Below are 27,934 nucleotides of genomic sequence, written 5' to 3'. Positions count from 1 at the left end.
TGGTCGCCTGAGGGGGGAGTAGGGGGGGGGGGAGGGGGAAGGTGACACCCCACAACCCCCCCCCTCCCCTCCTCTTCCCCACCTACCACTTACATAATATTTTTTGTCTTTGCTGTTTCATATATACAATATATATATACCAATAAATAATTGCAAATATACCACCAAGGGATGTTTTCAAAGGTACGCATTGTCCCAGAGTTTGGCACTGGCACCATCTTGACTGGGAGGTATACATTAGCTGGAGATCTTGAGTGCCACAGTGCCACCGTTAAGAGTCTCCAGCTGACCTTACTGGACATGGAGTCCAGACAGCCAGCAGCCTCCATAACTGCCATATATATATATATATATATATATATATATATATATATATATATATATATATATATATATATATATATATGTATATATATCTGTCACTGTATATACCTTGGGGAAATATAATGACCTTAGTTCTCATCAGCCAGTGGGACGCTCGTGCGAGCTGCACTTCACTCCATGCAAATAACTCAGCTGGCAGGGGCGCCCCGGGGTGACTCACCTGAGGGCCCCCGGGGCGACTCACCTGAGGGCCCCTTGGGCGACTCACCTGAGGGCCCCCGGTGGGGTGCCTCCCCTAGACCTCCGTATAGCGTGTACAGGTATGGGTTGTACCCTGTAGGGTAGTGTACCCATGTGTAGTACACCCATGTGTGGTACACCCATGTGTGGTACACCCATGTGTGGTACACCCATGTGTGGTACACCCATGTGTAGTACACCCATGTGTAGTACACCCATGTGTAGTACACCCATGTGTGGTACACCCATGTGTGGTACACCCATGTGTAGTACACCCATGTGTAGTACACCCATGTGTAGTACACCCATGTGTGGTACACCCATGTGTGGTACACCCATGTGTAGTACACCCATGTGTGGTACACCCATGTGTAGTACACCCATGTGTGGTACACCCATGTGTAGTACACCCAAAGTGTAGTACACCCATGTGTGGTACACCCATGTGTGGTACACCCATGTGTAGTACACCCATGTGTAGTACACCCATGTGTGGTACACACATGGATGGTACCTGTTGCTTGACTAGAAATTTCCATGTAGAAAGAATTTTGTTGTCTTAGAGAATGTTGTGTTTGAGAGGTGTTCGCGGCGTGGGGAGTGTGGAGGCAGAGGTTCTCTGGAGCAGTGGCGGGTGGTGGTGGCCAGAGACCTGAGCAGACAGCTCCTAAGCTGAGAGAGAAGAGGCAACGCCTAGCTGGTTATTAAGACCTTTTTTGCCTCTTCTTCATTTGAAACCTGGATAAAGGCGCTCATTAATCTACCTATCATCTGTCTGTACTATTTAGTTATAGTCTCTGTGTCTCTGTCTGTCTGTCTGTACTATTTGGTTATAGTCTCTCTGTCTCTGTCTGTCTGTCTGTCTGTCTGTCTGTCTGTCTGTCTGTCTGTCTCTCTCTCTCTCTCTCTCTCTCTCTCTCTCTCTCTCTCTCTCTCTCTCTCTCTCTCTCTGTCTGTCTGTCTGTCTGTCTGTCTGTCTGTCTGTCTCTCTCTCTCTCTCTCTCTCTCTCTCTCTCTCTCTCTCTCTCTCTCTCTCTCTCTGTCTGTCTGTCTGTCTGTCTGTCTGTCTGTCTGTCTGTCTGTCTGTCTCTCTCTCTCTCTCTCTCTCTCTCTCTCTCTCTCTCTCTCTCTCTCTCTCTCTCTCTCTCTCTCTCTCTCTCTCTCTCTCTCTCTCTCTCTCCTTATTCTTCTTCTGTCTTATCTTTTTGTATATATATTAATTCTAGGTGTGGTTAATGTATAGTTAACTATTTTCATCATTTTCCGGTTTTGAATTTTTTAGTTTGGTAGATATTAATGACATGTGTTGTGATAGTTGTCTTCTCCACTTACTGGAGTAGACAATGTCGTGTAGTGAAGACCCCCTCGTCGTGTAGCCAAGACCCCCCTCGTCGTGTAGTGAAGACCCCCTCGTCGTGTAGCCAAGACCCCCTCGTCGTGTAGTCAAGACCCCTCGTCGTGTAGCCAAGACCCCCTCGTCGTGTAGCCAAGACCCCATCGCCGTGTAGCCAAGACCCCCTCGTCGTGTAGCCAAGACCCCCTCGTCGTGTAGCCAAGACCCCCTCGTCGTGTAGTCAGTAAGTCACCCCTATATACCAAGAACACTTTCCTCGTGTGGTCTCACCTGCGATCTGAGGATTTATTAATATGAGTTTCTGTAGAGAATGAAATAGCTGAGCTATGCTATACTACGTCGCTTTTATGGGTTTCGGACACGTATAGCACTGTGTTGACGTCTGAGTCTTTGTTATGTACATTTATTAATTGCTACGCAACATACAGCTTTTGTTAATGTGTCAGTAAAGTTCACACGTGGAGTAAGAAGAGGCCTGATGCCAAATGTTGTCAAGCCCACTTATTGGTCTGCTATATTTACAGTAATTATAATCACTACTTGCTATTAGTATGTAAATTGTGCATGTGCAGCCTAACCTCAGACTAATAGACAACATACAGTTAAATGAATATCTTTGTACAGAAATACATTTATTTACATAATAGAGAACTATGTTACACTATATGATATGATTCTTGAATAAAAACCTTAATTATTTACGAGTGTCGCTTCCCTGGTCCTCTTACCATGACTAAGTGACTGATGCGAGAAAACCCCGACATGAAAACCTCGGTGAGTATACAATCAAAAGTCTACAACCTCTTGGCCAATTACACTATATCACATAGAGTCCAGTCGCATACCCAACAGCGCCTTACGTCTCCTCCTTCTGCTTTGGCTGCAACCTGATTGGCTGAAAGGCGCCTGCAGAGGAGAGGAAATGACGATCAGTGATTGGTCCCATTGGAGACAGTGTGAAAGGCCGCTTTGTCATTGGCTGCATGGATGAATAACCAAAGACATGTCGCTCGGGGATTGGTCGGATTGGAGTGACGTAATGGTCTGAAGGCGACGCAGGTCTCTTGTGTGAGGACACGAGTGAGGCGATGGTAAGCGACGGGGCCAAGGACTGAAGCGACGTCGGCATGTTGCTTGACTTCGAGGTTTCCGGGTCGTCTTTGAGGTCAGGTGATGCTCGTTCTTGATCCTTTGCCGGGTCCTTCGAGAGTGAGGTAAGCGTCGGAGGCCGAGGAGAACCTGGAGGTTTGGAGTCGAGGACGAGAGGAAGACTACTTGAGGTGGCGAGGATGTCCGAGGGGGACGTCGCTTGGTGAGGGCCAGAGTTCGGGGGTGGAGATCGAGCGTCCAAGGACACGTCGTCCTCAGATATGTCGTCCTCGAAGGTGTTGGGAGAGCCGGGGTTGATGAGGTCTTCCTCGTCGTCGTCCTCGAGGGGAGAACGAGTGTCTGTGTCCCGTCGAGACGGTGGGATCCCCGTCGCCCCGAACTGATGCATCCTGAGGGAGAGAGAACACGAGACTTACTAAATGCCACTCATTGTTTGACTGCATAACATCATTCACCTTTATTATACCATCATCATCATGGTAGCACATCAATGGTAGCATTGCAGTGAAGAAATAGCAATTCAATTAAAATTATAACCTTTGATAACAGATCAAATAATTCCATAGTAAAAATGGGCGAGAATCGATACCTCAACTTAAATAACTAAGCCGCAGGTGAAAGGTAAAGCAATATAGAATGATTGGCAGGGGTGCCAACACTGTGGCAGGGGTGCCAATATTGTGGCAGGGGTGCCAACACTGACGCAGGTGTGCCAACATTGACGCAAAGGTGCCAAAAGTGTGGCAAGGCTGCCAACAAGAATTTTCTGGGGAGGTGTTTTTTTCCTATCCTTTCCTTTGGTGTCTGTTGCTTTCCTTCCTAGACCCTTGGTGCCTGTTGTCTTGTTCTTCTCCTCCGGCCCAGCCCTACGCTGGGTCAGAGGAGGAGAAGGACTGCCCCGCCTCGTCCCCCCCAGCCTGGCCTCCCCGCTCACCCAGTTCGCTCTCCCGGCTGAGATCGGCGGCGTCCTCCCCCACGCCGCCGGAGGCCCTACACTTGCTGAAGATAACACCATAAATATTAGAACACGACCTGGCCGTACCCAACGCGGCATTCCCCGTGTTGACCCAACACCGAGCCACAAAAGCACAAATATAACCTGTCATAAGCAGAGAATGTTTAGCAAATAGGCGAGGTCCTGCCGCCTGCCCGATCCTCAATCCACCTTGTTGCTTGGAAAAGTGAATATAAAATTCGGCTGAGTTATAAGAGTGACGTCCTTCTATCTATCGCCCAGACAACACCCCCTCCTTTCCTTCACCCATCCCTGCCCCCCATCTCTTTCCTGCCCTCCCCACAACCCCATCCCAGCCCCCCCCCCCATCTCTACTGACAACGTGCGTTTTAGCGGTCGATGATAATATTTACCTAAGTAATTCGTGCGTTCTAGCGGACAGGTCAGGTGCCGCCACAGAACACAGAGGATAATGGATTCCATGCTGTTGGTAGACGAACGATATGATAATGGATTCAATCCCCCGGTGTTGCTACACGACCGGTTCGATAGCGGATTCTAGGGCGTCCGTAGTCGAAAGGTTACATGGTATATACTCTGGTTTTACAGAACGCTCGGTATCTCTGCTTTTTGTCTCTAATTAGAATGTTTGGGTGTTAGTGCAGGTGTCCTGTGGGCCTCGTTGTTCAGGGTTGGTTAAGTTAGCTCTGGCCGTGGGTTTAGGACAGCCAGTATTGTAGTGATTTGCACAAGTTGTTATGGATTAAGTGGATGATTCTGATGATGACAATGTCTTCGTGTTGTGCTGTTATTTTGACTTGTGTAATAAACCTTCCCAGTTATTAATGTACTACCATTTTTCAATAAGGTATTTGATTGATTGACAGTATACTCAGTCTTCCCCTAGCCAAAGGGTATACAGAGTTGCTAAACGTATTTTAAATATAATTCTTGTGGGTTTATAGAGGAAGATACAATAATGGATTATATGTTGTTGTAGGACAAACTAATGTTTAGGATTCTGTTAAATAAATCCGGTTTAATATTAGTTTTGCTGGCTTTACTATACGAATGATTTGATGACAAATTATGAGGTGTTGCTATGGAAACGGCTTTGCATTAGATGGATCTTTGTACAAAGAAGAAGAATTGTTTAATATGTTCATTATTATCAGTCTTGGCTCATCTCGATCAGACACACGATGTCTGGAAGGGCAATCAAGCAACACCTAATATGAGGCCTTCCGGAGATTAGTTAGACCAGGTTAATTAGTTTATCAGGGGCTCCGTGCCCATCCTGGCGGGTAGTGGTGCAAGGCACTTAATGAACTCAAGCACTGGACTGATTGGAGGTTGACTGTAATCACTGACTCTGTTAATTATCGCTTGGCAGCTCTAATCAGTTACAGCTCTCATGATCAGCCACACAGTTTTAAAGAGATATATAAAATCTTAAAAAGACACACAAAAAACACTACAGTGAAGAAAAAATGGAAGAGACCATCACCCATTAATCTTTGGTTCGTGGTTTTTCTCGCGGTGTTAGCCCGCGGGAATAACACACACACAACACCCCCATGCCCTCCCCCTCTCTTGAAAAAAATCAAATTTCCCCTCGCAAAACTAGTTTCAATCACTCCAGAAAGGCGCCCGACCATAAACACGTTCACAACGGGGTGAGGCATAGCACAGCCAGGCCACAGACTCGCGCACACGCACGCAAGCACGCATACAGAACAAGAGGACACGGATGGAAACCTGAAACGGAAAAGTAGTAATAATAGGGAAATAGGTCAGGAGCCATTGCATTAGACAATTGGCGGCTTGAAAGCGCGGTCAAAGAGCTAATGTTCGACCTTGCAGGCTCAAATAGGTGAGTACACGCACGCACGCACGCACGCACTCACGCACGCGCACACACACACACACGCACGCACACACACACACACACACACACACACACACACACACACACACACACACACACACACACACACACACACACACAAAACACACAACACTAAAACAATGAGAAAGAGACGGACGCAGCGGCCGGCGTTCCCTAATTCACTTTGTTTGCCAACAATGGGTGAAGGGGAGGAGGATTGGATAATGTTTTGGTTACTGTCACGCCGCGCTTCCATCTGGCACCACCACCAGCAAATTGCCCGTTTTTAAGGCCCTCGGAGCCTGCTGGCCCTGAGCCTGGCACTCCACCACCACCACCACCATCTTCCAGGACACCTGTGCCACCAGCAGCAGCGGCCAGATGGGACACACACACACCCGTGCCCGTAGCGGCGGAAGAGGGGGCCCAAACAGGCGAACATATTGGAGTTCTTTAGCGACATGGCTGCCGTCCTCAAGTGGCGCCCGGGATCAATGTTACCCGCCGTGTGGAACATCAGGCAAGAACGTCCCTTCCCTTCCCCACACACACACCTGAAACACCCGCAACCGTCGTCATCTTCAATGGTTGTCTCCTCCCGAAAGGGATTCGTAGACACGTTCCATGAACCAAACCAACTTTATGGTCAAATATGAGAGATATGACCGGAGAGACTCGACGGTGACGGTCCTCCGTAGCAGACGAAACGATATGAAATCTGGACGCAGTGCCAGCCAGTGATCGGTCACAAGGGGGGGGGGGGGGGGGTGGAAGAGGGGTTACCTCAGTTAAGCTGATGGTAGAGAGGGAGGAAGAGGGGTCGGGGTGAACGAGGGGTCGGGTCAAGCGGTATAGAAACTGTAGCATTGGAGGACGAGGGGAGAAAGGGATAGAGAAAGGGGAATAAAAAATGAGGGGGGGGAGAAGGAAGGGTTAAAGGGGAGGAGGACTGGTCAGGAATAGTAAATGCATGACGAAGTGGAGAGAGAGAGAGGGAGAGGGAGAGGGAGGGACAGAGAATGTAAAAATACTAAAACAATGTGGAAGGAAGAGAAAATAGGAGAGATGAAGCAATAGCAGTTACGTGGACAGGAAAAGGCTAGTCAGACGCGGAGTTGATGGAAGAGGAGTCGATGGAATAGAAGTAGATGGAAGAGGAGTAGATGAAAGATAAGTAGATGGAAGAGAAGTAGCAAGAAGAGAAGCAGCTAGAAGAGGAGTAGGTGGAAGAGGAGCAGATGGAGGTAGAAGGGAAGGGAACTATCAGGGGGAAAGCGCCAAGCAATTACGACTATATGGCACTGGGAAGGGGTCAGGATAAGGATTTGGGATGGGACGGGGGGGGGGGGGGAGGAATGGTGCCCAACCACTTGGACGGTCGGGGATGGAGGTGGAGCAGATGGAGGTGGAGTAAATATAGGTGGAGCAGATACAGAAGTATATGAAGGAAACAATAGTGTAGGAGATGCAGAAGGAGCCACAACAAAGAGGACGAAAAAAAAAAGGATTTTCAGTTGCACGTAGAAAGAGGCACAATAATAATAATAATAATAATAATAATAATATTAATAATAATAATAGTAATAATAATAATATTAATAATAATAATAATAATAATAATAATAATAATAATAATAATAACAAATAATGATGAACAATAATAATGAGATGTAAACATTATTATTATTATTAAATAACATTACACTGGTTATTTTACTTAGTATTCATACAAACTACAGCATTACAATGAGCACCACTCCTGCAGGGTTCGAGCCCTGGGCAGGGAAGGTCAGCTGGGCACCTCACCTGTTCGCCTCTGTTGACCCAGCAGTAATGGGTTGTAAACCGATTGGCGGGTTGTGTTCTAGGGAAAGAGCCATTAGGGTAACACATAAGTTATGGGAAGAAAACGTTCTCACCGTGTTCACAAGAGCCAGAAGTAATCATTTTGCCTCACCTGAGGCAAACATGAGAGAGAGAGAGAGAGAGAGAGAGAGAGAGAGAGAGAGAGAGAGAGAGAGAGAGAGAGAGAGTTCATAAAATCAGTGTATAGACCCAAATTCAGGAAATTTGAAGAAGAAAGAAAGGGCCTCAACGCTATTCCGGGGAGCCGAGAGAGAGAGAGAGATACACAGTGTGCCGTAAAAGGAAATATGAGATGGTGGATAAACGGTGTGTAAAGACTATAGGGAAAAGAGCGAAACAGGAGCCCCAAGACAGACAGACTGCAAGGGGAAACTTAGGCATTCCTCCTCTGTTTCCAAGAATCCTAACCGACAAATTCCCAGCATCATTACCGGGAGATTAGTGAGCCGCCAGGGGGAAGCACCCCACGGAGGGTGAGCTCCACTGTGGGTCTCCTTTCTCCTACATCACCTCTCCCCCTCCCCCTCCCTCCTCCCCCGCACGCGCACGCACACACACTCTTACACAGGGTAGAGCCCAATAGGCTCGGAACTTGAACACCAGTTGATTGACATTTGAGAGGCGAGATCAAAGGGTCAAAACTCAACAACAACCCCCGCCCCCCTCCCCCTCCTCTCCTCTCCTCTTCTCAAGCGCAAATAGGCGAGTATAGAGTCCTCGCGGCCGAGCGGACAGCATTCGGGATTCGCAGACCATGGATCCCAGTTCGATTCTTAGTCGAGGCAGAAACAAATGGAAAATTTCACCTGATGACTGTTCGCCAAAGCAGTAAATAGGTACCTGGGAGTTAGTCAAATGTTGCAGGCTGCATCCTGGGGATCTGTGTGTGTGTGTGTGTGTGTGTGTACTCATCTAATTGTGCTTGTGGGGACAGAGCTATTGGTCCCGCCTCTCAACTTTCTATCAACCGGTGTACAGGTTCCTGAGCTTATTGGGCTCTATCATATCTGTATTTGAAACTGTGTATGGAGTCTGTCTCCACCACATCACTTCCCAGTGCATTCCATTTGTTAACAATCCAGACTGTGGAAAAATTACTGGTACCGCCTGCTTCTCCAACGTATGTATCAGTCTCTTATGGGGTCATGTGTCGAAGGCTTTCTGGTAATCGACTAATATTCACTTTACCCACCCCTCTTTTTTCTAATTTTTGTCGCTTGGTCATAGAATTCTGTTAGACCTTTGAGGCAAGATTTACCATCCCCGAACCCGTGCTAGTGGTGCGTTACAAAGTTTCTTCTCTCCTTGCATGGTATGCAAGTTAGGGACACTGACCTGTAGTTCAGTACCTCATGTCTATCTCTCTTGTTGTATATCGGGACTACATTAGCTATCTTGCAACTTTTTGGTAGTTCTCCTGTAACCTTTACCAGGTTACAGGAGACTGTGTTGTCTCCTGTAACCTGGAGACTGTTACTCCTGTAACAGGTACCAGTAACCTGTTACTGGTACCTGTAACAGGAGAACCACGGAGATTGGCACGCATAGTGGTTCTGCTCCCTCTATTAATATCTATGCTGAAATTCCATGCTGGCCAACGTCCTTTATACGTTCAGTTCCAGCAAATGCTTCCTTACCTCATCACTGGTAATTTCAAATTCCTTCAGAGGTGCTTGGTTAAACCTCCACCTCTCTTAGTTTAGGAACTTCTTGCACGACTGTAAATACCTCTTGGAATATCTTATTGGGTTCCTCACACTTTGTTCCTTGTCATTCTCAGTGAAACTGTCTGCCCCTATTCTTAATTTCATTCCCTGTTCCTTCACTAGTGTTTTCCTTCTGATGTGTCTATGAAGCAGTTTGGGTTGGGTTTTTGCTTTGCTTTGTCATTTTCGTACTGTCTCTGCTTCTTATCTCACACACTGAAGTACTCATTCCTGGTCCTGTGGTCTCTTCTGCTCTCTGGTGTTCTACCATTCCAGTAGTTCCTCCACACCCTTGTACTAAGTAGCTTTGCCACCTTACATTCCCGGTTAAACCATGGGTTCCTCCTTTGCATTTTTTTGCCTTTTTGGACTGGGACAAACTTGTCTGCTGCCTCCTTACACTTCTGGATGATGAAGTCCGTCGTGACTTGTGCAGTCTTTCTCTTGAGCTCTGTTACCCATAATATTTCTATTTGGAATGTTCATGTCTCGTAATTTTCCTCTCGGTATGCCAGCCTTTTGTTTTCTGGTCCCTTCCTTGAGTAAGGTCTCCCAACTTCCACCAGATACTCACACATCAATACACTGTGATCACTCATTCCCAAGGGGGCTTCCAAATTGATTTCCCATATGTCTGAATCGTTAAAAGTGAATACCAGGTCAAATCTAGCTGGTTCGTGTGTGTGTGTGTGTGTGTGTGTGTGTGTGTGTGTGTGTGTGTGTGTGTGTGTGTGTGTGTGTGTGTGTGTGTTTACTATTTGTTCCTGCAGGATCGAGATGTTTGCGAGGTAAATATATACAGTATGTAGTAGATATGATAGAGAAAAATAGATCATGAGTCAGTAGAATAGACAGATGTCGATTAGAAAGGTGGGGGTTCAAGAGGTAAAGTTCAATCCTGCAGGAATCTCTCTCTCTCTCTCTCTCTCTCTCTCTCTCTCTCTCTCTCTCTCTCTCTCTCTCTCTCTCTCTCTCTCTCTCTCTCTCTCTCTCTCTCTCTCTCTCTCTCTTTCTCTCTTTCTCTCTCTCAGCAGTCTCCTTTTTTACATATTTACCAGCAAAACAAAACCGGAGTTATGGGACATAGTGGAGGGCAACCCTGGCGATGCTTGCCACCCGGCGCGTCACAACACAGTCTATTGTCAGTGTCTTTGGTTTAATTCCAGCGGGGGCGAGAGGCAGCGGCGGAGCCCCTCATCACACACTGCCACTGTGGGACTTTGGCAGCACCACCACCACCACCACCCTGGGTACCACCATGCCATCATGATGGGAGGCAGGGAGAGAGAGAGAGAGAGAGAGAGAGAGAGAGAGAGAGAGAGAGAGAGAGAGAGAGAGCATGACGAGGGAGGAAGTTGAGAATATTGGTTAAGCCAATTGTGAGTGTGATGCAAAGGGTAACAAGAGGAATGTATTGTTGTACTTGATCATTCTACCAAGTGATGGAATTTAGTCCACTATACTAAGTGCCGCATTTTTTATTTAAGTTTATAAGTTGGAGTTTTATATACTTTGATTTTGACTAATGTTTCCATTCGAGTGATCATTTCGTCCTAGAGTTAGTATAACAGTAAGGAAGGGTCGGGATATTGGAGTGATATATATATATATATATATATATATATATATATATATATATATATATATATATAATATATATATATATATATATATATATATATATATATATATATATATATATATATATATAATATTTATTTTGTGTTTTTAATACTTTGGGTTGGTAATATAATAATGGCTTAGTAACAGACGGTAAAATTGTTAGGTGAGGATATTAGGAAGAGTCAAAAACTTTGCCTTAAGGCTCATATTAATCAGGCTTATTATTTGTTAAATATATTGAATACTTTGACCAGACCACACACTAGAAAGAGAAGGGACGACGACGTTTCGGTCCGTCCTGGACCATTCTCAAGTCGATTGTGAATGGTCCAGCACGGAGCGAAACGTCGTCGTCCCTTCACTTTCTAGTGTGTAGTTTGGTCAACATATTTCAGCCACGTTATTGTGACTCCTCGTCTGCCTATTGGATATTTATTTTATATTTAATTCTGTCGTTCTGTGTCTATTTGTATGCTAGTCTGTCGTTCTGTCGTTCTCTATGGGTTCCATTCTGAATGTCTGCCGTTCTAATGTGTCGTTCTGCATCGTCTTCGTCTCTCCAAATATCTCTTAAGACCCAAGACTCGGAGGCACAGCCCAGATGACACCCGAGGGAGGGGGGAGGGAGCCCACTCCTCCAGGGAGCCCTGACGCAGGTGACTGATGTTGCCTACAGGAAACTCGGTTCTCAGCTCGAGGAAAGACGCCCCTCCGATTCCGGAACGCCCGCAGGATAAGAGGATCCAAAGTGGCGCGATTTACACGAAGACTTCTCAAATCCTATATCCTCTTCAGGTATCCCGCGAGCAAGGATGTCCTCTGGCGGGAGATGCTTCTAGGGCGTTAATCCTGTAGACTGGCGGAGGAGCACCATCCCCGTGGCTAGACCTTCCTTGTCCTGGAGTGTTCGGCATTAGATTTTGGAGAAAGTTACTGTGAGATAAACTTTCTTTTTTGAAATAGATAGATTATAGGCTTTTGTTTTGTTCTTTTAGGGGTTAAGTTGCGGCAAGGTTCGCATCATTACAATGATGCTAGTTATGTTTTCTCGTAAATCCGGCAGTGTTTATGAATCCGGCAGTGTTCATGAATCCGGCAGTGTTCATGAATCCGGCAGTGTTTATGAATCCGGCAGTGTTCATGAATCCGGCAGTGTTTATGAATCCGGCAGTGTTCATGAATCCGGCAGTGTTCATGAATCCGGCAGTGTTTATGAATCCGGCAGTGTTTATGAATCCGGCAGTGTTCATGAATCCGGCAGTGTTTATGAATCCGGCAGTGTTCATGAATCCGGCAGTGTTTATGAATCCGGCAGTGTTTATGAATCCGGCAGTGTTCATGAATCCGGCCGGTAATGTTTCTTCAGAGTGGGGCTGGCGTTTCGTTTAGATATGACTCTTTGTTCCTTTTCTTGTTTTGCTGTCTTACTGCTTGATTTGAGATGTATATTATCTCTGTCTACCAGGTTATCTATGTTTCCTAATGATCACATGTTATCATAAAATTCACTGATGACACCGTGAAACTAATATTTCATATACATAAAAATTGTACTAGATATATTTTAGACATAACGTTAGATAAATAATATTTGCGAACAGACAGAACACCTCTCAATGGGTTATACACAAAACCGAACTCCCGAAGTAATTCTTTACCGAACTAAGCTGTCACTAATCTTCCTTCTCACGTTTTCTATAACAACTGGAAAGAAAAGGAAGATTTGTTTCTCCCCTTTACTAAAAGAAAGGCGTTTGGCATAGATGCATCCTTTGTACAAGCTGTGAAACACAGAGACTAGACCCCTGCCTCACCCCTCTCTGGCTCCCTCCCGCCTCAGTCCACTATCTCCCGGTGACTGTGTTCCAATCTCGCGCCTGGATTGTGTGGGATTAGTTCCAAGTATCTGGCTGTCGTCCCCTTGGGCCGGTCAGGACGCGTCGTCGTTTATGGCTGGCCCTTCCTGGCGTCGTCCTACGAGGCCGCCGCCACATCAGTTTGGTCCTTTAGCTCAAGTTTATGTCTTGTCATGCTCTGCTCTGAGAGGTTTTGTGGGCCTTCGTCGGATAAACGAGAGTGATAATGGTGGATTCGAACCAGTTCATTCCAGGCTATTCTCAAGAAATGCTCGTTCGTACTGGATAAACTTGTTCGTATTGTGTACACGTGTTCGAACTGTGTAATAAAAAGGTTTTCTCAAATATAAATGAATATTATCTAATCTAGATTTGTATATAATTAAGTAAAGAGGTCATGTTAGATGTTTTGCTTATATTGGCAATTATATGCTTCATCAACTTACTTCAGATGTCAACAATAGCCAGAACAACTAGCCTACTCGGGGACTCATCTATACACAAACACAAATTACAAAACGGTATTCATTTATATTCGAAAAAATACCGGTTTCTGTTACATGGGAGTGAGTCTCTGGCGCCCCTGGTGGGCATGGCCCACTGCTTGGACGAGCCCAGCATGAGGAGGAGACTAGTCTAAGGACGAGACTAGCCTGAGGAGGAGCCTAGCCTGAGGACGAGACTAGCCTAAGGAGGAGACTAGCCTGAGGTCGGGTGGTGTGTAGAGCCCTTCTCATTCATAAACTGGGGTGAGGGTTTTAACAACCTCCCGCGCTAAGACTCTATGCTCGTACACGCTCTGGTGTATCCCGAAGGTGCATTCGTCTGGTTATTTGCTCATTTATACATGTTTATTATATGCTCATGTCTCTTGTGACTCACAATTGTATTCGTTCAAATTGTTCTTGAGATATGTTTAATTCCATGTTTATGGTGGAAGAGCAGCTCTGTATTCTTCATCCCAGCCCGTCCTCATAACAGCCCGACCTCATAACAGCCCGTCCTCATAACAACCCGTCCGGCCTCATAACAGCCCGTCCTCATAACAGCCCGTCCTCATAACAGCCCGTCCTCATAAACAAGGACCAAAAACCCGTTAATCCAGCCGCAAAACCTGCTGTTTATGAATGAAAAACGCTTTACGCGTGACTCACGCCTCATTACCTGCGAACTTTTGTTGAACAGTTCTGTGCTGTGTTCCTGCGTTCACTCCACGCCTCCCCCGCTCTCTCTCACCCGCCTCCGGCCAATACTATTCCCGCCAGAACCAACACTCCTGACCCGAACCTGTCCTACTCTTGATGTAACACTTTACAAAACTACTCAATATTGTTAAATAAGTGAGAGAGAGAGAGTTATCAGGGGAAGGCGCCAAGCCATTACGACTATATAGCACTGGAAAGGGGTCAGGATAAGGATTTGGGATGGGACGGGGGATGAAGGAATGGTGCCCCAACCACTTGGACGGTCGGGGATTGAACGCCGACTTGCATGAAGCGAGACCGTCGCTCTACCTTCCAGCACAAGTGGTTGGGCGTTAAATAAGTGATAAAATTTGTTTTATTACAATTTTATTACGCAATTCGAACAAATTACTGAATGAACCTACTCTCGGACGTAGGTTCGAATCCTCGTCACGGCCCGTGTGGATTTGTTCATTTACTGAATGGGCCTTTGCTGACGGTCGTGTGAAGCTTGGAGATTGGTGTACCGAACTCTCGTCTTACTGAAAACGCGACTTTTTTTCACGCGATTGACTCCGGCGTAAAAATTGATGTGGTTTAGAGGAAATTAAAGAAAAAAAGCCCTTAGTATTGACGATGGTATTTGGACTAATGAGGATAGGTTCCAGTGGGTTAGGTGGGTAACATGGGTTTTCTTCCTTTTAGTTAGGCTAGGCTACTGCATATTTGAATACACTGGTTCGAACCATTCGAACAGGAGTCCACCCACCAGGAGTCCACCCACCAGGAGCCACAACACAGGAGTCCACCCACCAGGAGCCACAACACAGGAGTCCACCCACCAGGAGCCACAACACAGAAGTCCACCCACCAGGAGCCACAAAACAGGAGTCCACCCACCAGGAGCCACAACACCAGAGTCCACCCACCAGGAGCCACAACACCAGGAGTCCACCCACCAGGAGCCACAACACCAGAGTCCACCCACCAGGAGCCACAACACAGGAGTCCACCCACCAGGAGCCACAACACCAGGAGTCCACCCACCAGGAGCCACAACACAGGAGTCCACCCACCAGCTTCCGGTTCATGGGACTCTACCACCCAGAACTCAACCCTCGACTGTGTTTACGCCAAAATTCCGACAGGCTTAGTGCAAAATGGGAAAGCAGGCAAATCTAGTGGGCTAATACCTATTCGGCTCGACCACCAAAGCCCAGAGTGTTATTTTTGCCAATGTGTGGCCGAGAAAATTTGCATATTGCCTTGTTTTGGGGTGTCGGCGTGAGCGGTGTGCGGGCGAAGATTAGTACGCCTGACCACCTACCAACTACTGAGCCGCCACCCCCTGGAGCTGCCGTGTAGCCAGCCCTACCTGCTGCCTTAACCTCCGGCCTGGACCACACTTTGTGCGCTACATTGGTGTAAAATCTACATTCTTCATAATGTCTTGAGGTGTAAATGTTCACACGTGTGTTACTTTTGCGGTGATGGCTTGCACGGGAATACATCTGATGATGTGTAACATTACCCCACAATTTATTTAATTTTAAATTTAGCACTGTGATCTTTTGATGCAGGTTTTCATTGTATTTTAAACTCGAAGATTTCATGTTGCTTAATTTACGCTATCCTACTTTTTTTGTTAATTTTGAATTGAATTTTAAAATATTCAACAAATAGATTAGATAAGGCATAGGCTGTTGTATCTCCGCCCGGCACTGAAACATATTAATAACACTATATCAAATTTATTTATTGTTCTTGCATAGTAAGTGTTACTTACTATTGCCCATGCCATGGCACTACCTTCAAAAGTATACAAAATGGCTCTTATTCCTCACCAACTTGACTTTTGTGACTAGGATAGTAATATTTTGAAATGTATCTATTTTCAAAAAAACATTCCAGATAGATTTAATGTTGATTCCCATGGAAGGAAATAACATTTCAAGAGCCAAGCCAAGGTTACGACTATAGATTATGAGATGAGGGGCTGGGTTTTGAGGAATGATTTAGGAAATGGATCATTTTAAACAGGAGACACACGGAGGAAATGATAATATTGTAAGAGGTATGGAGCCAGTAAAGAGAGAGAGAAGCATACTTGAGGAGGAGGAGGAGAAGGCTGGCATAAGACCACCAATTTCAAGACGGTTCCTGAGATGAGAGGAGAAGCTTCAAGTGAGAGGGGTGGTAAACACAGAGTTCCAAGCACAGCTGGAGAGCTTACCCAGCACACACACACACACACACACACACACACACACACACACACACACACACACACACACACACACACACACACACACAGAGGGCAGAGACGTTAGAAAGAACTTTTTCAGTGTCAGAGTAGTTAGCAAATGGAATGCATTAGGAAGTGATGTGGTGGAGGCTGACTCCATTCACAGTTTCAAATGTAGATATGATAGAGCCCAATAGGCTCAGGAATCTGTACACCAGTTGATTGACGGTTGAGAGGCGGGACCAAAGAGCCAGAGCTCAACCCCCGCAAGCACAATTAGGTGAGTACAATTAGGTGAGTACACACACACACACACACACCACGCTAACCGCCACCTTATTTTGGCTACTGTTACGATGATGCTGCCTTGTAACAAAGTAATAACGTTAATAAAATGTTGTGGGGACGTTGTTTTTGCTGTGTGTGTGTGTGTGTGTGTGTGTGTGTGTGTGTGTGTGTGTGTGTGTCTGTGTGTCTGTGTGTGTGTGTGTGTGTGTGTATGTGTGTGTGTGTGTGTGTGTGTGTGTGTGTGTGTGTGTGTAATTACCTAAGTAATTACCTAAGTGTAGTTACAGGATGAGAGCTACGCTCGTGGTGTCCCGTCTTCCCAGCACTCTTTGTCATGTGTGTGTGTGTGTGTGTGTGTGTGTGTGTGTGTGTGTGTGTGTGTGAGAGTGAGTGTGATGGGATGTAAATGAAAAGACCGGTAACTCCATATGCTCTCCGCCTGCCAAGTACATTTTACATGTGTGTGTGTGTGGCTTTAGGTGCGTACACACCTGCATGTACACAAGTACACCCCTACTTATACACCCACATGTACACATCTACATGTGTACACACACACACGTACATGCACAGCGGCGCTTACATAACTACATTTTAGAGATAAATGCTGAATAACAAGACAAATATTAACAGACAGGTTGGGTCGCTTGGTTAATGCTGGATTGCCCTTTGGAAGGGGGGGGGGGTGGTAAAGGGGGGAGGGGGGGGGAGACTGTAATTATGTTTTAAATCTCTGGATCGGATTACAGTGTTGCTGTCATATTTTGTCCGGCAGTGAGAGCTCCTGCCCAACCCTTTATGACTGCTAAATAATTGGTTAAACAAATAGTGTTAAAGTATAAAGTAATTTAAATCTAAGTAATATAGATATATGTATATGTATATATATATATATATATATATATATATATATATATATATATATATATATATATATATATATATATATATATATATATATATATATATTGTGGAATATGTGACAGGGTGTGAGTGAATAATTCACAATGACAGCTTACACCCATAAAGTTATAAGTCGGGCCTCAACCACTATCTCTCTCTCTAATAAAAACAAAGAAAAAAAAAAATGTTTTTTTTTTTTTGTTTCCTCCCCAGCGTTGCCAACTCTTCCGGCTTACCAGTTGGCAACATTTAAATACCATTTCAACCCCCACCTCTCTCTCTCTCTCTCTCTCCCTTCTCCCCCTCTCCCCCTCTCCCCCTCTTCCTGTGACGAGTATATTACCTTCATTCTTTTATGACTTTTCCACACACTGTCATTTTACTTAGCAGATATTTGTGGTGTGGTGAGCAGAGGACGGGCGAGGCGCCCCACGACAATGATGGCAAATTAGATGAGCCAGCTGAACCGGGACTGGTGGCCGCCTTCCATGCCTGCCTGGTGACACATGCCCCAGGCCTGGTGACACATGTCCGCCTGGTGACACATGCTCCACGCCTGGTGACACATGCCCCAGGCCTGGTGACACATGCCCCACGCCGCCTGGTGACACATGCCCGCCGCCTGGTGACACATGCCCCAGGCCTGGTGACACATGCCCCACGCCGCCTGGTGACACATGCCCCAGGCCTGGTGACACATGCCCCAGGCCTGGTGACACATGCCCCACGCCGCCTGGTGACACATGCCCCACGCCGCCTGGTGACACATGCCCCACGCCGCCTGGTGACACATGCCCCAGGCCTGGTGACACATGCCCCACGCCGCCTGGTGACACATGCCCCACGCCGCCTGGTGACACATGCCCCAGGCCTGGTGACACATGCCCCAGGCCTGGTGACACATGCCCCACGCCGCCTGGTGACACATGCCCCACGCCGCCTGGTGACACATGCCCCACGCCGCCTGGTGACACATGCCCCAGGCCTGGTGACACATGCCCCACGCCGCCTGGTGACACATGCCCGCCGCCTGGTGACACATGCCCCACGCCGCCTGGTGACACATGCCCCAGGCCTGGTGACACATGCCCCACGCCGCCTGGTGACACATGCCCCAGGCCTGGTGACACATGCCCCACGCCGCCTGGTGACACATGCCCCACGCCGCCTGGTGACAGCTGACGCACAGTTTGGTGTGCTTTCTGAGAGAATATGTGTTGTGTGTGAGAGATGGGTGGAAGGTGTAGAGAGGCCTGGGGCTGCGACAGGCAGACGGACGGCTGTCAGCGATGGCTGAAGGTAAAGCGTACGTCCGCTTGGACGCTGAAACACATTCACAAATAGACAGACAGGTGGACGGATGGACACACACACACACACACACACACACACACACACACACACACACACACACACACACACACACACACACACACACACACACACACACACACAGGAAGCAGCCCGTAACAGCTGTCTAACTCCCAGGTACCTATTTACTGCTAGGTAACAGGAGCATCAGAGTGAAATAAACTGCCATTTGTCTCTGCCGGCGCCGGGAATCGAATCCGGGCCACAGGATTACGAGTTCCGCGTGCTGTCTACTCAGCTACTAGACCCCCCAAGTATGTGTGTGTATACTCACCTAATTGTGCTTGCGGGGGTTGAGCTCTGGCTCTTTGGTCCCGCCTCTCAACCGTAGATTCCTGAGCCTACTGGGCTCTATCATATCTACATTTGAAACTGTGTATGGAGTCAGCCTCCACCACATCACTTCCCAGTGCATTCCATTTACTAACTACTCTGACACTGAAAAAGTTCTTTCTAATGTCTCTGTGGCTCATTTGGGTACTCAGCTTCCACCTGTGTCCCCTTGTACGTGTGCCACCCGTGTTAAATAGTCCATCCTTGTCCACCCCTGTCAACTCCCCTGAGAATTTTGTATGTGGTGATCATGTCTCTCCTAGCTCTTCTGTCTTCCAGCGACGTGAGATGCAGTTCACGTAGTCTGTCCTCATAACTCATGCCTCTTAGTTCTGGGACTAGCCTAGTGGCATACCTCTGAACTTTTTCTAGCTTCGTCTTGTGCTTGACTAGATACGGACTCTATGCTGGGGCTGCATACTCCAGGATTGGCCTTACATATGTGGTATACAAGGTTCTGAAGGATTCCTTACACAGGTTTCTGAAAGCAGTTTTGATGTTAGCCAGCCTCGCATAGGCCGCTGATGTTATTCTTTTGATGTGGGCTTCGGGAGACAGGTTTGGCGTGATATCAACTCCTAGATCTTTCTCTCTGTCCGTTTCGTGTAGGACTTCATCTCCCATTCGGTATCCAGTGACTGGCCTCCTAGTTTCATTACCTTACATTTACTTGGGTTGAACTTTAGTAGCCATTTGTCGGACCATTCCTTCAGTTTGTCTAGGTCATCTTGTAGCCTCATACTATCCTCCTCTGTCCTGTTCCTCCTCATAATTTTTTACGTCATCAGCAAACATCGAGAGGAACGAGTCAATTCCTTCTGGGAGAAGGAATTGTGTGTGTGTGTGTGTGTTAGAAATATATGTATAATAAAGAAAAATACGTTGGTTAGAAAGGCGGGGGTCCAAGAGCTAATTGCTTGATTCTGCAGGCATAAATAGTAAATACACAGACACACGTCCAACAGACAAATGATGATATATTTGCGGGCGGTCTTGGGTGCTGGGCGCAGCGATTAAACGTAGTGTAAGAGGCTTAACTAATGGCGGTGTTACAGTGTTGATCATGCCCCAAGCCGCGAGGGGCAACTGTTTTGATGGGTGAGCACCGCCAGGGGTGAGGGGACGCCGGGTGAGGGGACGCCGGGTGAGGGGTCCAGGGGTGAGGGGACCAGGGGTGAGGGGACGCCGGGTGAGGGGACGCCGGGTGAGGGGACGCCGGGTGAGGGGTCCAGGGGTGAGGGGACGCCGGGTGAGGGGACTAGGGGTGAGGGGACCAGGGGTGAGGGGACCAGGGGTGAGGGGACGCCGGGTGAGGGGACTAGGGGTGAGGGGACCAGGGGTGAGGGGATGCTGGGTGAGGGGACGCCGGGTGAGGGGACTAGGGGTGAGGGGACCAGGGGTGAGGGGATGCTGGGTGAGGGGTCCATGGGTGAGGGGACGCGGGGTGGGGGGACCAGGGGTGAGGGGACCAGGGGTTATGGGACGCCGGGTGAGGGGACCAGGGGTGAGGGGATGCTGGGTGAGGGGTCCAGGGGTGAGGGGACGCGGGGTGAGGGGACTAGGGGTGAGGGGATGCTGGGTGAGGGGTCCAGGGGTGAGGGGACGCAGGGTGGGGGGACCAGGGGTGAGGGGACCAGGGGTGAGGGGACGCCGGGTGAGGGGACGCCGGGTGAGGGGACCAGGGGTGAGGGGATGCTGGGTGAGGGGTCCAGGGGTGAGGGGACCAGGGGTGAGGGGAAGCGGGGTGAGGGGACGCGGGGTGAGGGGACCAGGGGTGAGGGGACCAGGGGTGAGGGGACGCCGGGTGAGGGGACGCCGGGTGAGGGGACGCTGGGTGAGGGGTCCAGGGGTGAGGGGACGCGGGGTGAGGGGACGCCGGGTGAGGGGGACCAGGGGTGAGGGGACCAGGGGTGAGGGGACCATGGGTGAGGGGGAGGCGCAGTGAGGTGAGAAGGGAGGAAGGCAGGACCAAAGGGGAAAAGGGGGAGGAAGGAGGGGTGAAGAGGATAAGGAAGAGAGGAGTTAGAGCAAAAGGGATGGGGTGGAGGGGGGTCGTTCCGGTGTTAGTGCTGATAGTGTTGGGGGGGGGGGTCGTTCAGGGGTGTTAGTGGTGATAGTGATACATATATGTGATATGTGATAGTACATACATATGTATACAGGAATATACATATGTAGGACCTGGTCCTGTGCTAGAGAACACGGAGGACGTGTCTGCAGATAAACTGACAACCAAATTGGAATTTACCGCGTGAATATTTCTAAGGCCGAAATTTCTAAGGCACGAATGAGAAAGATATACAGCAATGAGAAAGACAAACAACACTGTAAAAGACGTAAAAGAAGACCTTTCGGTCTATGACGCGGTTATATGAATGGGGAACTAAACTACTTATAACTAAAGGGACCATTTAGATAAAATCTAGGCAGTTAAACATGAGGCGTCCTCCTCCTACGAGTCTACGTAATAACACGGGACAGATGAGGTGTTAGCCTAGTGCTTCCGCTACTACTGCAAGTGCTGCAGCTGCCATAGGCGCTATCGGGGCCCTGTAACCACGCTATTCACCCGGCATCTATCTGGGCCGCCTAAAAAGGGGCCAAAATGGCTTCCAGATTACGTACACTCTGTGGTCGCGTACTTTTATGGGTTCAAAGGCAAACATCTTGAGGTGCGAGTGTGTTAATCCCCGCTCCAAGCACCAGCACATGAATATGATCGGTGTGAGTTAGGTCGTGTGTGTTATGGCGTGTGTGTGTGTGTGTGTGTGTGTGTGTGTGTGTGTGTGTGTGTGTGTGTGTGTGTGTGTGTGTGTGTGTGTGTGTGTGTGGACGTGTTTAAGTGCTGGTGAAAGGTAATGTATTCGTTGAAAAGCGAGGCACAAATAATGTTCAGAGAGAGAGAGTTTGACGCCTATGGTTTCTGCCTCACTTTAATTATATTACCACCAAAGCCTACACTCCTTTTAGATTCAGATTCAGATGTTTATTCAGGTAAGGTATATACATACAAGTGATGTTACATTAATGGATTGATATATAGATAGAGCTATATTTTGTTAACCCATTTCTTGTCCACTCATTTTTGTCCATTTTCCCCGCGCCTGTTGCTGCTAATTGTACACCTTTTGTATATATCTCACACATCTCATTTACGATACCATTCCCAGCTCACAATTTTACCTTTTTTGGCTGTTCGTAAGTGCTGTCTTTTTTTTTGGAGGGGGGTAGGAGGGAGGGGGAGGGGAGGGTATTGTGGTTTTTGCCATGCGCTCGTTCCTGAATATCTGGTCTATGCCTTTTAGTTTGGCGTTGTCTCTGGTCCATATTCATGCACATTCCTTTCACTCTCTCTCACTCTCTCTCTCTTTTAACAGTATTCTTTTCATTTCGAACCCTGGCCTGTCTCCCCCTCTTGCCTAAAGCTTTCATTTCGCCCATTCTGTTATCCTACCCCGTCCTCCCTCTCCTCCCTCTCGTTTCCCCTCGTTTTTTCTCTGTAAATCTCCGCCGACTTTACCTCTCGCTTCCATCATTTTCCCCTCTTCCCTTCCGCCTGCCTTCTACATTTCCTTCCCAGACATTCAAGTGCTCTTTCTTTGGTTTCAGCAAGTCTCCTCCAAGCTTAGTGTCTTTCTCGTGTTTCCGTGCGCTGCTTCTCTCTCTCTCTCTCTCTCTCTCTCTCTCTCTCTCTCTCTCTCTCTCTCTCTCTCTCTCTCTCTCTCTCTCTCTCTCTCTCTCTCTCTCTCTCTCTCACTCTCTCTCTCTCTCCCCCTCTCTCTCCCTCTCTCGTAACTAAGACAAGGATCCATTAGTAATGGTGCTGATGTTACAAATACAAGTGCAAACTAAGAGCTGTTATCCTACTCATTGAGAGCCTGGCCCTAGATACTCATGTATGCGATGAATATATTACTTATTTCCAATATGAATAAACCTTATTTATACTAAGTTACAATCATATCAGTTAACGAAAGTGCCGCCAGCTGTGTTCAAGAGTCGTCATTATGTTCGGGTCATAACAGTCAGGCCACCGACTTCTCTCCGATGTTGAAGGCTCTGATGTGCTAGCCAGTACAGTCAGATTAATTGATAAAGATTAAGCCACCCAAGAGGGCGGGTGACTTAATCATGCCCATAAGCATAACATACTTAATTCATGCCCATAGGTGGAGGCCCTCCAAAGGGCCTCCACTTATGGGCATGAATAGCCCGTAAGTGGAGGCCCTTTGGAGCCATTACCAGTATCATTAGTTGATACTGGAGATCTCTACGGGCTCACCATAGCCCGTGCTACATGGACACTTCGTTCTGAGTAGCTAAATCTGAAACAACATGGAGATCTGTGGAACAGTACAGTCAGACCGGACTATATAGACGATTCTTCTCGCACGGCTTTCTACCTTGTCCAGAATTGGGATAGATGAAAGGGGGGGGGGGGTGGAGGACGGGACGTGACGGGACGGGACGGGACGCAGGCCACCCATATGAGAGCGATACATACTCAAGATGATGGAAGCTTTATTTAGGTTTCAGCAATTCCTTAAGATGTGTCTTGCGGCGGCTGATTGACTCTTTTTATTTACTCAGTTCAACACATGAGTCTTCACGGTCATTTGAAGAGTCAAAGCTCATGCCAAAGATGTGAGCTTCATCACTGAGCACTAGACGTTACCGTATGCCTGTCACAGTCACTGTCATGGACTCCTGTTACTGTCATCGCCTGTGTCTTCACTGTAATAAATGTATCCTGTCATCGCTCATCCCAGGAAGAAATTACTGTAAGATGTCATTAATAAGCCTCGTGGCAGTCAGCATTTCCTCTTTTGTGTATGTAAGGGTTAGAGGGCAGTCATTGGCATAAGCTAGAGCTTCAGGAATGAGTAGTTCGCGGAATTAGATCGTCTACAATGGACCACGCACATTTCCCTGTGATATACTTGCGACAATTGAGCGATTTTCAGATTCTGCTCCTTCTACGACTTCTCTTAGATTCCGTTCTTGAAGGTAGAATTAAGCCTGAAGCTTGAAGTTTAGCCTGCAGTCTCTGTTTTTGTTTAATGATAAGTACAGGAGTAGACCCCTTCTGACTCCCGTTAGCAGGCTGAGAACTTTCCCTTCCCTTAGTTCTTGGTAAGCCGTTCTCACACATCAACTCTTCCTCTGTCTTCCGCTGTACCCTTTTCTACCCCAGCTATTGACTCTTTTCCCTCCCTTTCCCCTTCCTTTTCTAACTCTTTCCTAGTTCTCTACACTTTCCCTGTTCATCACTTTTGCTCTTCCCCTTCCACTCCTAATCTACCCTCAATCTCTTCTGCAGTTTTGCTCCCTCCAACACAGTCTGCCCTTCCATATCTAACATCCCTCTACTCTCCCCTCCTACATCCCTGGAACTCTTTCCCTCACTGCGTTTCCCCTCTCCTCCCCTCCCAACTCACTCCTCTTTCCCCTCTCTCAACCTCACTCTCCTTCTCTTTTCCCCATTCCTCCCCTTCCCTGCCTCTCTATCCGCTAGACCTTTCCTTCCCTCTTGCTCCCCTGATCCCTCCTCTCACCCTCGCCCAACCACTTGGGCATCTTCAAGAGGAAACTAGATGTATTCCTCCAAGGAGTGCCGGACCAACCGGGCTGTGGTGGGTATGCGGGCCGCTCCAAGCAACAGCCTGGTGGACCAAACTCCCACAAGTCAAGCCTGGCCTCGGGCCGGGCTTGGGAAGTAGAAGAACTCCCAGAACCCCATCAACCAGGTATCACCCAGGACGGTAGAGCGAGCTGATATGTAACTATAAGGTGTGAAGGATAGATGAAATTGTTTATGTAATAATCTAATATGAGGTCTGATAAAGACCTTTGGTGCCCTCTGTAATGCTTTTGCGCTGCCGCTCACAGGATGAGTATGGGGTGCACAATAAACTAGCCGCCTCCGGCGGCAACAAAAAAACAAAAAGCGACGGTCTCGCTTCATGCAGGTCGGCGTTCAATCCCCGACCGTCCAAGTGGTTGGGGCACTATTTCATCCCCCCATCCTATCCAAAATCATTATACCGACCTCTTTCCCCTAGTGCTATATAGTCGTAATGGCTTGGCGCTTTCCCTTGATAATTCCCTCCTTTCCCACCCCTCTCCTTCCCTCTCTTCCTCTACCTTCCCATCCCCCTCTCATCACCCCCCCTTTCCCTCTCCCACTCCTCCTGCCCCCACCCCCTCCAATCCCCTACCTCCATTCTCCTCCTATCCACCCCCCCCGTCACCCCCACCACCCCCCAAGAACCCCACGCCCCCCCCCCTCTCCCCGTCTTGAGCGCCACCTCCCTGCGGACTCCGGTAATATTGTTACTGTCGGCACGTTATCCTTTTTGTCACTCCCGCCCGTAGCTCCTCCACGGATAAATACTGGGAATATTTGATTACTTTTTTTTAATTGGTGGGGAGGAGAGGGTGGGGGAGGGGGAAAGGGTGGGGGTTGGTGGGGGAAGGCTTGACGAGTGAGTGTCGTTGGTAAGGTGGAGGAGGAGGGAAGGGGTGGGTTAAGGGACTGTATCTACGAAATGGCGTAGTGTGGAAAAGCTTTACGGGCTCACCATAGCCCGTGCTACGTGGACACTTCGTCCTGAGTTGCTAAATCTGAAACAACAGTGTGGAAGATATTACGGGCTATTCATGCCCGTGCCACCTTTTGGGTGGCTTAATCTTTATCAATCAATCGTGCGGAAGAAAAGTGGAAAAAGGAGGAAATTTAGAAACGTTGCACTAATATAGGGACAAAAATATATTGGAAGAGAATTGTCAGAGGAAGGCGGAGGAGAGGTGAAGAAGTGCTGGATAAGTGGAGTTGAATTATTGGACGGCTATTAAAGATAATAGGTGGTTATCTTGAGGTTATCTTTAATATCAAAGATATTAGGTTGACCCATTACGCCAAGTATAAATACCACCAGATAACCATTACAATACCTCCGAGTCTTTCTAATCTTGCTATTTCATTCTTCAATACGTTTATAATCTTAATTTCTGCCTAGATTTCCTGTTATGGGATACCCATAACAACTCTATTTATCGACTCAATTCTTCACTAAAAATACCCGCTACTAAAAGACACCCTTGCTAGAATGTGAAGGGACGACGACGTTTCGGTCCGTCCTGGACCATTCTCAATTCATTTGATTCTCACAATTGACTTGAGAATGGTCCAGGACGGACCGAAACGTCGTCGTCCCTTCACTTTCTAGTGTGTGGTCAGGTCAATATATTTCAGCCACGTTATTGTGACTCATCGCCTGCACACCCTTGCTAGTCATATGTACAGGTACAGTACACGTGGTTACTGTGTTTATATATATATATATATATATATATATATATATATATATATATATATATATGTATATATATATATATATATATATATATATATATATATATATATATATATATATATATATATATATATATAAAATCACGAAAATTAACACGTGATGAAAAATGTGACAGTGTCAAACCACGATGGAAGAATTGAAACAGGAATATCCTTAAGTACTTTCGCATTTAATAATACCTCTTCAGAAGGAATTCCTGTTATTTACATTGCTGCTGAAGATATATTATTAAAAACGAAAGTACTTAAGGAAATTCCTGTTTCAATTCTTCCTTCGTGGTCTGACAGTCATATATATATATATATATATATATATATATATATATATATATATATATATATATATATATATATATATATTAGTATATGTGTGAGTGTGTGTGTCATTATTGCAAGTCTCGTTGAATTAGTATAAATGTAACTTAGGGACCATTCAAGCTGCTACATATACGATAACTACTATATGTACCTTAGACTCTGCTATACATTCTGCCAATTAGACAGGTGGGAGACCGACAACGTCATTATATATGCATAATCAGTACGACAAATATGACATGTGACGACACAAAAATTAGGTTTTATATTCTCTTTCGATTTTCTCGTTTTTCTCTCTCGTCGTATTGTCCCAAGCTATGCAAATGACGTTAATTCCTCAGTCAGCTCATTAAGTCCTTTTGTTAGTAGCCATCGCTGTAGTTCGGAGTCTGGTGTTCTCCGGGACAGTTATGTCAGTGTTTCACGTAGCGGGTTGCCTGGTGGGGGGGGGGGGGGGGTAGGAGCTTGTTTCCTGGTGGTGGGTGTTGCCTGCTGGAACACCGTGTTTCTTGGTAGAGGAGGGTGTTGCCTGGCGGAGGAGGAAGCTGCAGGTGGTGGGTGTTGCCACTGCAGGAGAGTGAATATTCTCGTGGTGGAGTGCATCTTTTTGGTGGCTGAAGGTGGTAGGTATCTGGTTTTGCAGGGGTTTTCTTGGTGGCAGAAGAGTTTTTCCGCCTGGTGGAGGGATTTTCGTGGTGCATAAGAGCCGCTAAACAGCAACTGTTGTCTCTTTAACACAAGAGGAACCCATTAGTAGGCATCCCTAGTTATAATTATGCCAGCGTCTCGCCGTTCCCCTGGATAACACTCGTAAAATCTCGAGAAATGTCCCAGTGCTTGCGCAGCCTCTATAATTACAGCAATTAGTCCATTAAAATCATTATCATGACAATAATCAGGCGTCACGAGCGCCCCATTTGCGTCACTCATGGTACCCATTATCTTCATTAGAAAATTCGCACTTGTCCGGCCGAAGGGTGAGGCGCCATTGTTTT

General features: G+C 47.2%; 1 protein-coding gene across 1 annotated transcript in view; it reads right to left on the bottom strand.

Moving 5' to 3' along the window:
* Positions 1 to 478: 478 nt before the first annotated feature.
* LOC123748415 (homeobox protein SIX3) overlaps positions 479 to 27,934 on the bottom strand; it is a 100,434-nt gene continuing 72,978 nt past the window's right edge. Inside the window, exon 2 of the mRNA XM_069333885.1 lies at positions 479 to 3,417. Within this exon, the coding sequence (XP_069189986.1) occupies positions 2,775 to 3,417 (643 nt within the window). The 3' untranslated portion in view covers positions 479 to 2,774. The remainder of the gene's footprint in view (positions 3,418 to 27,934) is intronic.

This window comes from Procambarus clarkii, chromosome 30, assembly GCF_040958095.1.
Source record: "Procambarus clarkii isolate CNS0578487 chromosome 30, FALCON_Pclarkii_2.0, whole genome shotgun sequence".
In the NCBI taxonomy this organism is placed as follows: domain Eukaryota; kingdom Metazoa; phylum Arthropoda; class Malacostraca; order Decapoda; family Cambaridae; genus Procambarus; species Procambarus clarkii.
Note: the sequence above shows the minus strand (reverse complement) of the source record. Positions and strands in the feature narration are given on the sequence as shown.